This window comes from Carcharhinus amblyrhynchos, chromosome 17 (assembly GCF_965287045.1).
Source record: "Carcharhinus amblyrhynchos chromosome 17, sCarAmb.v2.hapA, whole genome shotgun sequence".
Classification (NCBI taxonomy): domain Eukaryota; kingdom Metazoa; phylum Chordata; class Chondrichthyes; order Carcharhiniformes; family Carcharhinidae; genus Carcharhinus; species Carcharhinus amblyrhynchos.
The window spans coordinates 12352325-12368365 of NC_137340.1; the positions used below are offsets into that span (position 1 = coordinate 12352325).

General features: G+C 42.7%; 2 protein-coding genes across 2 annotated transcripts in view; one reads left to right on the top strand and one right to left on the bottom strand.

Annotated features, from left to right (window-relative positions):
• atad1b (ATPase family AAA domain containing 1b) overlaps positions 1-7300 on the bottom strand; it is a 62982-nt gene extending 55682 nt beyond the window's left edge. The window contains exon 1 of the mRNA XM_080205487.1: positions 6782-7300. The gene's annotated coding sequence lies outside the window, so the exon portion shown is untranslated. The remainder of the gene's footprint in view (positions 1-6781) is intronic.
• A 663-nt stretch (positions 7301-7963) lies between these two features.
• ptenb (phosphatase and tensin homolog B) overlaps positions 7964-16041 on the top strand; it is a 173770-nt gene continuing 165692 nt past the window's right edge. Inside the window, exon 1 of the mRNA XM_080205488.1 lies at positions 7964-8975. Within this exon, the coding sequence (XP_080061614.1) occupies positions 8897-8975 (79 nt within the window). The 5' untranslated portion in view covers positions 7964-8896. The remainder of the gene's footprint in view (positions 8976-16041) is intronic.

Sequence of the window (16041 nt, forward strand, 5' to 3'; positions counted from 1 at the left end):
TAGGTAGATTACATCCCATCATTCCCTTTGTTAATTTTGGGTCTTGCTGTTACCAGGCAAATCCATGACTCAGCTATAAATAGAAAATTGAAGATTGAGTGCAAAACAGGAGAAATAAATGTGTCAATTAATTAAAAGTTGTCCAGATTTAAAATTTTGAGACACTATTGACAATGTACAATACGCCAGGCACAGACACAGCAATCTGAGAACCTCAGAGACCTTTGTGATCCCCTTGTGGTTCTCCCCAGGACCCATGGACCACCCATTTAAAAACTGATTGCAATACTTAAGCCTTGGAATCAAACTAAATCATATTTGATCCAAACTTCTCTCTCCATTTTAGCACTGAAATTATTTTGACCAAGTGAAAAAAAAATTCTGGTATCAAAAATCACCATCTTTCTGATTACTGTAATATTTTTGATACCATGTTCTAATTTACCCTAGCATGTACAACATAATGCTAATATCAGTAAGGTCTTTGTTCTTGGCCTGTAATAATGGTTATTTGCTTTGGATATCAATCTTACGCTCAGTTCCAAGTCAAAGCAGGTACTGCTTACCATTAACATGCACATTTATTGTAGCTTGTTTCGTGTATCAAATTTCTTACTTGCTGACTCAGCTTTCTCCACCATATCATTAACCTTGCACACCATTGAAAGTAGAAACAATAAGGTCAAGTTCTCAAATATAATTCCGATCCATCATACTCACCTAGCCATTCTTAGTTTACCACTTCAGTTGATGAATTTCTCCAAAATTATAATGATTGACTGAAATTGTGCAAAAAAAAGGAACAAACACAACAAACTATTTTGTGGTGACTGTACTAGATATAATTTTGATTTAAAAAACGCTATTTAATTCATAAAATTCCCCAAGGTGCTTCACATGAGCAATAAAAACAGGTTATGACACTGAATCACACAAGGAAATACTAGGTCAGCTAGGTGAAAATGGTAGATCGTAAATAGTGCTTTTAAGGAAGAAAGCAAGATGATGAAGTAGAAACATAGGGAGTGTTTTCCAGAGTTTGGAGCTCAAGCCCATCTACAACTTGCCTTTCCTTTCCAACTTCTTCCCAAGTCCATTCCCATCTTTTCCAGAACTCTACATTTGAATCCTTCCAATCAAGCTTCTACCCCATCACAGCACTGAAACAGCTCTCATCAATATCGGCAAAGGCATCCTACACTAAGTATGACAAAGTTAAACTTTCCAAGTCTTTTTCAACCTGTTTACAGCCTTTAACACTGTTGACCACACTGATTTTCTCTGATGCCTCTTCACTGCCATCCAGTTGGGAGTGCTCTCACATGGTTTCAGTCCAAACTATTTAACTGTACTCACAGAATTGCTTACAATGGCTTATTTTCTTGCTCCTCACCATAACTTCTGGTATCCCCCAACGACCTATTATTGACTCCCTCCTATTTCTGATCCACATGCTGCCCCTCACCAACATCATCTGCAAGCACTGTTCACTTTCAATGTATGTACCTCACTACTACTGTTCTCAAATCCTATACTGTTGCTAATTGAGCTGACTGCTCATCTGACATCCAGTATTGAACAAGTAGAAATTTCCTCCAATTACATATTGGGAAGGTTGAAGTGATGACTGTTTGGTCCCCACCCCAAACTACATTCCCTAATTACTGACTCCATTCCTCTTCCTGGCAACAGTCTGAGATTTAACTCTTTATAATTTTGGTGTGACGAATGACAGAGTTGAGCTCCCAAACTTATATTTGTGTCATGACAAAGGCCGCCTATTGCAACTTTTATGACATTGCTCAACTTTGCCCTGCCTCAGTTCATCTACTGCTGAAATCCTAATTCATGTTTTGTTAATCACTCGACTTGACTATTCCAATGCAATTTTTGCTGATCACCCACAATATATCCTCAGTCATCCACAGCTCCGGTGTCTGGTATCATAAGTCCTTTTTTTTTAAATCCCCCTTGCTGATCTACATGGGCTGTTGATCAAACAACATCCTGATTTTAAAATTCTTATCTTTGTTTTTAAATCCCTTCATGACCTGATCCCCTTCCTATCTCCCAGCTCCTCAACCCTCGGCAATATTTGTACTCCTCAAATTCTGAAAGATTGTGCATTCTGATTTTAATTGCTTTACCATTGGTTGTCTTGACCCCAAACTGTAGAACAACAAACACGCTTTGAATTAGAAAATCATAAAATGTATACTTATGTCAGCCATATTTTAAAAGGAACTTAAAATTTGCCTTACAATTTTATGAAACCACAGATCTAGGGGAAACTTTGCCATACGAAATGCGAGATTATGCTTTCTCTTATTAGAACTGGTGGACCTGTGTTTCTACCACTGCTTGCTTTCATTGCAGACCAAATTCCCCTCCATATTCTTGTTTTTCACTATTAAAACTATTTGCATGTTTTTGTCTCCCCCCACTCATCTTTGCTTTTCATCACTGTCTTGATCATCACCTATGAGGTTTCAGCTTCTTTGATTTGATTAATTATTGACACATGTATTAGCATAGAGAAAAGTACTGTTTCTTGCATGCAATACAGACAACATACCACTCAGAGAAGGAAATGAGAGAGTGCAGAATGTGGTGTTACAGTCATAGCTAGGGTGTAGACAAAGGTCAACTTAATGCAAGGCAAGTCCATTCAAAAGTCTGACAGCAGCAGGGAAGAAGTTGTTCTCGAGATGGGTGGTCCATGACCTCAGAGTTTTGTATCTTTTTCCTGAAGGAAGCAGGTGGAAGAGAAAATGTCCAGTGTGCGTGGGGTCTTCAATAATGCTGGCTGCTTTGCCAAGGCAGTAGGAAGTATCAACAGCGTCAATTGTTGGGAGGCTGGTTTGAGAGATGGATTGGGCTACATTCACGACTTTTTGTAGTTCCTTGCAGTCTTGGGCTGTGATATAACCAGGAAGAATGCTTTCTATGGTGCATCTGTAAAAGTTGGTAAGGGTCATCGCTGACATGCCAAATTTCCTTAGACGTCTGAGAAAGTAGACGCATTGGTGGGCTTTCTTAACTATAGTTTCGGCACATGGGGACCAAGGTGGTTGTTGGTGATCTTCTGCGAAGTAATATACTCGTTATACAACTCTAATCTTACTTGCAACGATTGGACCATCCGTTTTCATTTTCCATCCCCTTTTTTCCCCTCCGCTGAACTGCAATGGGCATGTCCAACTACAGCTTTGAGGAAGGGTATGTACTCTCTGCTGAGTTTCTCTCAGATTTTCTGGGGAAGTTTTTGGAAAAACATATCACCTGGAATTTCTGTAAATATTCAACTGATTTTCTGTCATTACTTTGGCAGAGGTCTTTGAGAAATGGCGTAAAGTGCCACTTACATTGTTACTCTAAGGATGAGACAGGCTGTGTAGAAATTCTACCCCATGTTATGCAGGAAGATATAAAATATATTAAGAGGCAAGAGCATGAAACACAAATATCATTATTTATTTGTTTCTCCACTCTTGTCATAGGTATTCAGATTAGTGTTAACAATATGTTAACACAACATACTTCAAATCTAAAGCAACAATGGAACATCGAAGTGTCTTAAAGATGTTGTAACTCATTTCTTCAGCACTGTCCGTAACAAGAGTAAAAGTTAATGTTTGAGGGATATCCCATGTTGATGGTTCCCAATCTTGATCATCCAGTCATCAGAAAGGTGGTAAATGAGTAGCAAACAGTAATTGCTGACATATATGCAGCTTAATTCAGCAGCAACAAGACTCCTGGGGATAAGACTTCAGTCGGAGAATGAAAATGATCACTGGTTGGCTATCAACTGTGAAGCATTAAATTTTCTTCCATTGCTACTTTTTAAATAGGTACCTGTTCTAAGAACCTTCCGTGCTAAGAGATCTCAAGAAGAGATTGGTGAAAAATCGAGGAAATGACAGTTTACTGTCCAGTGGTCATTTAGGAAGATGGGGGGGTGTCTTTTGGGTCAAACCAAGTAAACAAACTCAAATTACATTAGGACAAAGAAAAAGGGGGCGGCTCCTCAAAAGGAGGGGGAATGGCCTGAACAGAAACAAAAAGTACAAAGGAAACTTAAGACACGTCAAGTCAAAATGTGATTGTCGGGGTCTATAACCGCACCTCAGCACCTGTGGTGCCCAACGGGCGCGGAAAGCATCGACTGTGCCCGTGGACACCGCATGCTCCCTCTCCAGGGACACCCGGCCGCGAATGTAGCCGTGGTAGAGGGGCGGACAGTCAGGATGGACGGCCCCCCCGATCGCCCGCTGCCTGTTGATGGCATGTCTCGCCAGGCCCAGGAGCAGGTTCACGAGGAGATCGGCATCCTGACCCTCCCCTCTCCGCACTGGGTGTCCGTAGATCAGGAGCGTGGGACTGAAGTGCAAACAAAACATCAATAAAAAGTTCTTCAGAAAATCAAAAAGGGTGTGCAATCTATAACTCAAAACGTAAACGTGGTCCACGGACTCCTTGAGGCCACAGAAAGAGCAGTCTCGGGAGCCCGCGAGCCAGTGAGTCCTACAGTTGTGCGGCACTGCTGCATGCAGCAGCCTCCACCCCAGGTCCCCAGTGTAATTGGGGGAGATCCCTCTGTAGAGCGACTTCCATTGGGGACCTCCGCTGCCCGGCGGCAACAAGGCCCACCAAGGTGTGTCCGGGCGACCGGCGAGGACGCGGTCATGGAAGGTATGCAGCAGCAGCCGTACAGGAAATGCCTCCGTGCATTGGAAAAAGGCACAGAGGACATGTCCGCGAGATGGCTCATGCTATGGGGCACCTGACCCGGGGAGGGGGGTCTAGGCTTCAGGCCAATGTGGAATTCCGTCCGAACAGGGGAACACTTGGACGGGATCCCACCGCACGCCTGAGCCGCCTCGAGCTCGCGTGCGCTTTCGGGGCCGAGCACGACTGTCCTAAGGTTTTGGACGGCTTTGGCCGCGCGCCAGACGGACACCCCTGCACACTCAGCCAGCACGCGAGGGTTCATCCAGCACGTCCCTGATCCTGATCACCCCAGCGTCCACAGCCTCCCTCTTCGTCAGCCACCTGAAGTTATACGGCTGGAGGTGCGGATTCCTGAGCAACAGCTCTCACATGACAGCCGCTACTCCTGATGGGGGAGAACCGCGTCGCGAGGCGACTGCATTCCAGACGGTGAGGAGGTCCTGGTAAAAGACGGGCAACTCCCGCAACGAGGTCAGAATACACCCCAGATTGATATACAGGAGCTGCATGTCGTAATTGAGGCCGTGCCACTGGCGGAAGAAACACATCGCCAGGGCGCGCCATCGTGGAGGAGGCTCGACGTAAAGGTATCTCTGCAGGGTCTGGAGGCGGAAGGTCGCTATCTGCGTGCGGAAGATGGAGGTACCTAGACAACTATCATTCAGATTCAGCTGGGTAAAGAACCCATAACCACATGACAACTTTCCCAAATTTCTGTTTTGCAGATTTATTTTTCCTTGTGCATCTGCACACAATAAGTCATCAACTTGAAACATAACACAAGAAATAGGAGGGACAGGCCACAACCTGTGAAGACTGCTCCAATTCAAAAGGATCATGGCTCATCTTGGGTTTCAATTCCATTTGCCTGCCAGCTAGCCTGAAACACCAAAAGCTTGTCAATCCCAGCCTTAAATGATGGAACGTCCACATTTCTTGTGATAGAGAATTCCAAAGATTCGCAACCTTTTTAGTGAAGTATTTTTCTTCTTTTCTCAGTCCTAAATGCTTGGCCCCTTAGCCTGACACTATGCCCCCATGTTTTAAATTCCCAACCAGTGGAAACAACCTCCCAGGATCCACCCCATCAATCTCCTTCAGAATCATTATTTGTTTTGCTTCCTTCTACTGAAACACATGATCGTTACGTAAAGTTGAAATAAGCTTATCAAATTCCAATTAACACTATGATGGATAGCTAGCAAACTTAAGCAATTAAAATAATTTCCATGGTTTTATAGACTATTGCCAACTCTGGTTCAATATCAATAGCTGAGCATATTCATCTTAGACTACTTAAGGTGGACAATAAGGACAGCACTGCTGCCTCTCGGCACCAGGGACCCAGGTTCGTTTCCAAGCTTGGGTCACTGTCTGTGTGGAGTCCACATGGTCTCTTCCTCAGGGTATTCTGGTTTCCTCTGACAATTCAAAAGACATGCTGGTTAGGTGCATTGGCCCTCAATGTACCCGGACAGGTACCGGAGTGTTGCAATTAGGGGATTTTCACAGTAACTTCATTGCAGTGTTAATGTAAGCCCACTTGTAACACTAAAATTTAAAATTCTACAATTTTTTAAAAAAAAAACAGGTTTCATACTGCTGCTGCAATAATAGCTGGTCACTATCTTCAGTCTTCAACGAGACAACATTTCCTCTCCTGTGTTGATTCTTTAATTCTCTGGTGGAATTACATCTCAACACACTAAAGGCCCTATTTACATTCAATCCATATTCAACATTGTATATACCTTACACTAAAAATGCCAACAGGTTGGGTAAAACTTATCAAAAATCGAGGATTTCAGCACTAGCATCTGTAATTGCCAAGCAAGAGGGGAAGTAAAGAACTCCCTCGCTGCACAATTGCCTCCCAGGGCTGTACAACTTGAAACGCCCTCTAATTTTATTTTCAACGTCAGGCCCAGGTATTCCCGAGTGCTCTGAAGCATTGCAAATGACAGGGATTCGCGAGTTAAATGGCGATCCCCAGAGCGGGGTGTGTGTGTGTTGGGAGCGGGGGGGATCGGCGGTGGGCAGAGAATACCTGCAATACAGAGAAAAGAGACGCATTCAGCAGTGGATTTCCCACAACAACAACGTCCACCGTGTCAGTTGATGAATATCCTAACGAAGACAAGCGGCCTGGAGTCGCGCTGACTGTTCAACATATGCCCCAATAGGTTGCTCCTTTACCAAGATGGCGGCGACGGACTACGGACCACCTTCAACACCCCCAAAATCTCTCCTCTACCGCTCAGCGGAACGTTAAAAAAAATCCTCAATTATTAAAATCAATCATACGGGATGCCTTGCATGCGATTACTGCACACTGATTGTCTCTCTCTTTCATTCTGAACAGGAGTACAAATGTGGCCGGGCAAGTTTTGGCAATCGAGGGGGAAGGGGGGGGTGGGAGGAAAGCATTCAACTCGGTGGTAATAGAGGTGCCTCTAATCCTCATCCTCCCTCACGTCTCTGCCGGGCCTCTGGCATCTCGAGCTCCTGCTCGAGACTCGGCCGTTCAACGGTCGCTGGGGCTCGATCGGCGGCTCACCGTCCATCTCACCCCCCTCCCCCAGTCACAGAACGAGAGAGAGAGAGAGAGAGAGAAGCGATCAACGCAACGCAGGCCACGTGACCTCCGCAAGAAGTGCCGGCTGCGGGCCACCTCACACCGAACCATCAATGCTGTAATACTGATTTGATTCACTTTATATCCATTCGACCCTCACCGCCCCCCCCCCCCTCCTGGTTCCTCAAGACTGAACAACCCCCTCCCCACCTCCCCTCTCCCCACCGTTATAGGACCCCTAAATCTTACTGGTTGTGTCCAGTAAAGGGTTACAATTGGGAGCAGGGAGCGGAGAAGTTGGGAAAAGCTTCGAGGAGAGGAGGTCGATGGGGAGAACTATATTGTAATAGCGGAAGGTTATTCCCTACCCCCCCCACTACCACCGCCACCACCACCTCTCTCTCGCTCATTCCCACTCGGGGCCATTGCGCTTTTTTTTTCCCTGGGAAGCCATGATGGAAGTTTGAGAGTCCGGCGGGCCCGCAAGCTTTTTTTTAAGCTGCTTTTTTTTTAAACTTTCTTTTCCTCCCCCGTGGGGGAGGGCGGGTGGGTGGGGGTAGTAGTAGTCGTGGTAGTGGTGGTGGCGGTGGGGTGGGGGGAGGGACGGGGAGGGTGGGCGGGTGGTGGTGGTGGCGGCGGCGGCGACGGCGGGGGTCGGCGAAAAAGAAAGGCAAAGAGCTGGAGTCGCGGTGCCGTGGGCCGGAGTTGGAGCCGTGGCCGGGGCCCCGAGCCTGGAGCCGGAGCGATCGGCCGAGAAAGAGAGGAGCAAGAGTGTGTGTGTGTGTGTGGTGTCCGAAGAGAGCTCGGCTTCCTGCTGACTTTTTAATGTAAAAGACGCTTATGATTTTTTAACACTGAGCGGACCCCGGAGCGTGTGTTTGGATGGATTATTATTTCTGACGGAGATCAAGGAGCGGCTGGCGGATGTAATTTTTTTTTATTTGAGAAAAAGAAACGTCTAATTTATTGACAGAAGAGAGAAAACGGAATCGTCCTGCCTGTGTCTTTTAATTCCTCTTTTTTGTGGAACCAAGGCTGAGGGATTTTATTCCTCCCCTTCTCCTCCCCAACCTTCCCTTCACCTCCCCCCCCTCCTCAGACCGGCGGTAACGGAGGCAAAGAAAAATCGCAGCGAGAGACGGTGAATGTGGCGGCAGCCACCCCCCTTTCCCTCCCCCCCTCCTCCACCACCACCTCCACCAAAATCTCCTGCAACCACTTTTTACTCCTAGCCCCCTCACCCCGGATTATTGTAACCCCCTCCCTCCTTTCCCTATCGTCGGCTGCCACCATCACCACCCCCCCCTTCTCTTCTCCATGGTGATCTAAACAAAAAGAGAGCCGGAGATTCCCCCCCCCCCCCCACTGCGGAGAATATTAACCGGCGGGGGGGAAGGTGTCAAGGCAAGAGTGTCCACAGAAGGAGACACATATACGTGTGTGAGAGAGAAGCTGGGTGTTTTAGGCCCCTGTTGTGACAGCAAGCCAAGAAGCAACCAACCCACCACCACCTCCCCCTATTTTATTTTCCCACATCCAGCTTCTCCACCACCACCTCTTCCTTCAACGCAGGATCCCACACAGGCAATGGCTTCGAGAATCAAAGAACTTGTCAGCAGGAACAAGCGGCGATACCAGGAAGACGGATTCGATTTGGATTTGACATGTATCCATTTTTTTTTCTTGGTGTGTTTGTGGGGAGGAGGAGGGGTGGTGAAAAATCGCGTCTTGCTGAATCAAGGTTTGAATGGAGAAGTGCAAAGAAATCCATGCAGTGCCTCGTTTCATTTTCAGATCAGGGAGGGGGAGATCTGACCGTCACTCTTGCAGGATCTGGGGGAAATTACACAATTTTAACGATTTTGATCAGTTTCAGTGCCCGAGTGCAATTAAATTGGGTAATTCGTAAGTGACGGCGTAAAAAAAAAACGTTGGGTGAGTTCCTTTTATATTTAAAAATGAGCAATTAGATGCGGGGCTCTAGCATTCTAAGTTAAATGTGTAATGTCATGATATACATTGCATCGTGATACTGAAATACCTATTGTGCAGAATTAGCTGCCATGCGTAGCCTCGGGGGCGGGGGGGGGAAGGTTTGAAGATACGTACCATACAGAGTGATGTTATGTCTCGGCCTAGATTGAAATGGATGAAGTTAATTATGTGCCTATGGCCAAAATATTTAATATCACTTAAAAGTTTTAAAGGCATTGTTTTGTATTCTTCAATTTTGCACGGCCTTGCGTATAAATTAAAGATAATTACTTTGCAAGGATGGGGGAAATTATTTTCCTCTACTGCTATTATAAATCATTAGGGAACTCAGTAGTCTAATTTTTTGTTTAGTGTACTGCTATCTATTGAAATGGGTAGTGGAATTTATAGATGCAGTTAAGAAAGAACAACCCACATTGACATTGTACTGTTGATATTGTCGCTAATGACACAGGAATCACTTGAGGTTATTTTTGTTTGTTTTGAATGCACCTAGTGATTTGTCATTTTGCTGATTTGTCGATACATCTGGCCTTGTTGCTAGCTTAGCAATTTTAGAGAAGGAAGGAATACAGTAACAGGCAAGAGGAATATTGTATCAAGCAGTTTATGGTGATGTCATTGTGCATCAGTTTAAAATTACAAAATGCAATGATCTTGTGCACTGCTGGGATTTGGAATAGTCTAATGTAGATTCTGAATTTTCACTCAATGTAGAATTAACTACAGTTTGTGTCATTTGGAAAATGTTTTGAAATTTTATGGAATGTACTGAAACCTCTGTTCTTGGAATGTCACTGTTGAACGTCGATAGACATGGGTTTCCCTAATGCATGTTAGGAAATCTAATTGTGCTCGGTGTCTACTGTAGATGCAATGCAAATTGCCCATTTACAATCCAGCATTCAAATTTGTGTGTTTGTATAACTAAGTTTTCCACTGTGGTAGTGGTTGTTATATTTGTGTATTGAAATTTTGGTTAATCAATTTTGCCTTTTTCACAATGATTCCTTTGCTAGGGTGTAAAAATGTGCTTTGCACGCAAGATGTTAGAACTACTGGTGATATAGTTTTGTAAATGAAAGCAACAGAAAATTCAGCAGTGATTTTCATTAATACTTTCCTGTTATGACTTTGATTAGTTATATCATGGTTTGAAAATAGCCAGACCACGTGCTTTTTGTCACACTTCTCAGATCTACTGGAGGGGAAAGTATTCTACAAATGTGGCATATTAGTCCTTTGGAAAACGTTTGCCACGTTGTGTGACAAAAGTTTACATTTCAAGTTTCATCAGTTAATTTGTAATTAAACATACAGCACTGGATTATAAATTTCAGAAATCTGCGAATGTTTGGAAAGACGTAGGTGTGAAAAATGAAGCAGACAAACTTGTTTAAGCTTTGGTTGAGACTGAGCAACAAGATATTTATTTTTGAATTAAAAATTACAGCATAAACTTGTTCAATGTTGTGCCTGCCTCACTGTCTGGAAATACAGATTTATGCATATTTTATCACTGGCCCTCAATCTAAAATCTTATGAAACTTGTATTTCATGTAGTGTAAACAAGTCAAATTTTGTTTCTTTTTTTGTCTTGATTGGAATGACCAGAGAAGAACCTTGATGAAAATTCATTGAAACTTGGTACTCCTGAGTGATTAATATTGAAAGGAAACAGCAATTTGGCAGCCTATAGTAAATATTGCAAATGCTCTGTGCAACTTGTTTGACATAAATTAATAACTTAGAATAGATAATATATCTATGCTGTGAAACATAATATGTTTTAAGTTCTACCACAACAGTTAAAATTACATGGTGCAATAGTTTTCATTTCAAGTCATGCAATTCAGCCATAGATAATTGCCATTTACTGAGGGCTTCTAACACTCGTTGACCAGATGGGGAATGCAGTGAAAGGAATATGGGATATTTCCTATCATAAAGATGCAATATGACTGCAGGTTGTAAAAATATGTTCAAGTATGAGCATTCTGCTCTTGTGTGTCAGTGTTGCTCAGTAGGTATGTGCTTTTCCTCCCAAAGCAAATTGTTGTGCATTCACGTTCTACTGTAGGATCAGAGCATGGATTTGAGGTTGACGTTTCAGTGCAGTGCTGAGTGAGTGCTGCATTGTCGAATATGCCTTCGTTTGGATGAAATGCTAAACTGGCGATACGCATTGGATGTAACAACAAAAAGTAAATTAACTGGTAATTTAACCCATTGCTGTTAGTGGAAACTTGTTAATGGCGATAAATATAGTTATTTTGCATATTACAATCAGTGCGTTTTGTTTTAGTGTGTGAAGTACTTGTATATGAAGCACTTTGACGTTTCTGTTCATGTATAAGCTATCATGATATGGAGATGCTGACGTTGGACTGGGGTAAACACAGTAAGAAGTCACACAACACCAGGTTAAAGTCCAATAGATTTATTTAGTAGCAAATGTCACTAGCTTTCGGGGCTCTGCCCTTCGTCAGGTGAGTGGGAAATTCTGATCACAAACAGGGCATAACAGTGTGTGTGCCTTTATATACCCTGTTTGTGATCAGAACTCCCCACTTACCTGACGAAGGGGCAGAGCCCTGAAGGCTAGTGGCGATTATACCAAATAAACCTGTTGGACTTTAACCTGGTGTTGAGACTTCTTACTGTATGTATAAGGTGTCACATGAAGCTATTGTGGTTCGACAATGTGAACTTTTTTGTTTCTGCGTATGTAATTGTAATGCAGAATCCATAATAATTTTTATTGATATTTGCACAGGGCAACGCATTATTGAGACATTTGCAAAGAAATAGCATCAGGGATTTGAGAGAGAGCCAAAAATGGGAGATTAAGTTCGTAGTCTGTAATGCAGGGATGTATTACTATTTGAGTATAGTGTGTTATGTATGTGAACTTAGCATTTGGTGTGCATTGTGATCTGTGTACATTACAATTGCCAAAATTTCTTAAGTGCGGTGTCCAATGCAGTCTGATTGCATGGCCTAATCGAACCTTTTTATTTACAGATATGAATTTGAGTGTTTCGTAAATAACCTCTTAGGCATAGTGTTTTGTCATTGATTGCTTTAATGGATTAGAGTATACATTTTACAGGAACTCATGAGGAACTTTAGCAGCTAACTCTGATAAGTGGTACTTGTATCTGGATGCAACTCTTGTAGCTTCGTGGATTCCTTCAGTCAGTGGATTGATGTGTGATTCTCCTGAACAAACTAAAGCCATGTGGGGGAATGTTTTCAATGTCAATCCATTGGCAATGGGCTAGAAATGAGGATTAGGTTTTGAATGATTTCTCTTGCGTCTCCCTCAGAGTGCATGTTTTTTTGAACTGGCTCATTTTCTGTAGTGATGCTACCTATTTTGGCTATATAGCTGGGGGAAAAGATCACTATTTTCTCTGTGGGTCACTACACCAAGCTGTAATTAGGAGCAAAATTGCATATGTTCATGCTAATGCTCAAGTAGCTGTATGTCTGCAGGAGATCAGGGTGAACAAAACTGTAGAACTTAGTTTTAAGGACCTATTGATTCTGGAGGGATTTGTCATGCTATTTTGGAGAATTGTTCATCAGTTCTGCAACTTATCACAGTGATATGATGTAAATTGGGAGATAAAATTATTTTAGTAGAACAAAGTATTAGAATGTTGGTGCAAGTGCACTTTCGTTAGACTCCACTTGAAATCATGGTTCTTGGCAACAAAGTTGGTCAGTTGCGTTATCTTTGCAGGGTGTTTTCTTCCCTGCCATCTAGCTCAAACCCATATCAATGAAGTATTGAGAGATTAGGCAAATACCTAAACGAAACATAATTTCAATTTTCAGTGAAACAAATTTGTATGGTGGCAAAAGTTATGCTTTTGGATTATAAAGGAACGATTAAATATTCTAATTCAGAAAGCCTTGAAACAACATTTTACACCTGAATTACTCCACTGACGATCCCTGATTTTACTTTTGTACACGTTTGTGTTAATTTGATGAAAAGTTAAAACGGGATTGCATCTCGAAGTAATTTTTGTGTGAATAAGAATAGGTAGAGTTGAATAAAGCAGCAGCTATGCAGAATTCAAAGCTAACATTGATTGATTTGGACAAATGTATAGATAAAAAAGTACAAAAAAAACTGGTGCATTGAGCCTCTTGTACCCAGAGGTGACGCAGCCTCCATACTAATCCTGGAACAGGTAAAATAAGCCAATTTTTTGGAGGGAGGAGGAGGAGGGAGCCTCTTGAAAATTGTTCTACAATGACACTTTCACATTTCATAATATTTCACATATCTGGCAAACAAAATCATGCAGCTGCCTTTCTGAAGGACTGCAATGAATCTTGGTGAATGAATATTTTGTGATCTATTTGATGATTAGGTTGATGAGTCGGCAAAGAGAAATACTTTCTGACTTGCAGTCTAATATTTTCACTGTGTTCTCTAGTTCTCCCATTTATACCCATTGTAAGTGACTTGTCCACGTAAATTTAATATATTTCCATCATCATGTTAAATGCCTTGTACATGAGACACACTAGTGAAAAAGACCCTTGACGCCTAAATGTCTGATGATAAGTTATAATTATGGGTGTCCTCCTCTGGGCCTTCTCCTGATTCATTGTTTCCTGCCACATGAAGGAACCAGCTTAGATATAACTACTGAGTACATTTCTATTTGCTTTTTTATCAGACAGCTCTAACAATACATCTTGATGCTCGCTTTGCTTTCCCTATGACCCTGTGGTATTGGTTGTAGAATTTCAATGTTTTTCCAATAAAAGAAGGAACTTAAATTTATTTAGTGCCTTTCTTGACCTCAGAATGTCCCAAAGTGCTTTACAGTCAACTAAGTTCTTATGTTATGCAGTCACTTGTTATATAGGGAGCAGAGCAGTCAAGTTTTTAAAAAATCAATTCACAGCGAGTGGGTTTACTTGGCATGGCAAGCATTTATTGCTCTTCTTGAGTTACCCTTGAAAAGATGGTGTACTGCCTCCTTAAAACTTTGCAGTGTGTACGGTAAAAATATTTTTACAGTGTTACTAGCGAGAAAGTTTCAAGATTTTTACCAGTGACTACGAAGGAACAGCAATATATTTCCAAGTCTGGATAGCATGAGACTTTGAGGGGAATTTGCAGCTGGCACTGTTTTTGCTTGCAGTCCTTATCTTTGGCAGTAGAAAAGCTCTGTTGAAGATGCCTTGGTGAATTGCTGCAGTGCATCTTGCAGATGGTACGGACACACTGGCCGTAATGCGCTGATGAAGGATGGGGCACCAATAAAGCAGCTGACTTGGTTCTCAAGATGTCAAACTTCTTGAGTGTTACTGGAACTGCATTCATTCAGGAAAATGAAGAATGTCCCATTACATGCTTGACTTGTGCCTTGTAGGTGATGGAAAAGCTTTGAGGTATAAAGAGGTGAGTCACTTCCCATAGAACAGCCAGCCTCTGACCTGCACTACATGATTTGTATAGCTGACCCAGTTAGGTTTCTGGTCAGTGACCCAAGATATTGACAGTGGTAATGTTGAATGTCAAGTAAAGGTGGTTAGATTCGCTCTTGCTGGAAATGGCCATTGCTGCCACTTCTGTAATCTGGATGCTACCTGCCACTTATCAGTCCAAATCTGACTATTGCTCAGGTCTTGCTACATGCAGGCATTGGCTGCTCCATTATCTGAGGAGTTCGAAATGGAACATAACACTGTTGGGTGGCGGTAATGTCATTGAAGCAGGTGGAGGTCAGATCATTGATGAAGCAACTGAAGGTGGTTGGGTTTTGGACATTGTCCTGAGGAATTCTTGCAGCATTGTCTTAGGCCTGAGGAGATGATTGGCCCCCAGCTATCCCTTGCTATGGCTAGATGTGACTCCAGACAATAAAGATCTCTCCACTCCCTGCAATTTCCTTTCACTTCATTTTTCCTGGGTCTTGTAAATGTAACATGCAGCCAAACTAACCTTGATGTCAAGAGCAGTCACTCGCACCTCAAAAATGAAAACAACATACTATGGATGTTGGAATCTGAAACAAAAACAGAAATTGCTGAAAAAATCTCAGCAGGTCTGACAGCATCTGTGGAGGGAGGATAGAACCAACTGTTCTTGTCAGGATGATTTTTGTTAGAGCTCTAATCTCACATGGAATTCAGCTCTTTTGTCCAGTTTGAACCATGGCTGTAATAAGGTTTGCAGTCAAGTGGAGAACCCAGCTGAGTAAATTTTTGGAATGAATCAAGTGGTGCTCTTTAAGCAAGATGTTACGTATACTTAACACTGAGCAGGTTATTTATTAAAAAAATTACATGTCAATGTGAGCTGATTAACATCACTCTTACCCTCTCTATCATTTTGATCACTGAGACAACACTGATAAGGTGGTAATTGGTCTTTTAAATTTCTGGACAGTAAGATATCCACGAACAACAATGTTGTCACACCAGATGATCTCTTTTATTAGCTATTTTAGTTGAGGTATAAATAGTTGTCAGCAAATCAGTGTGAATGTCCCCACTCTGAACTGTGCACTGGAGCCTTTTTGGGTATACCTGAGAGGACAGATGGGGCCCTGACTTTGAGCTCAGGTCTCTGGAGTGGGAGTTGAACCTACATCCTCATACTTAGGTGAGTGTGCAACTGTTGAGCTGCATCTGATTATTGAGGTCCCCTTCTGCTCTGTAATTGGTGAGGCCGCAGCTGGAGTACTGTGTGCAGTTTTGGGCGC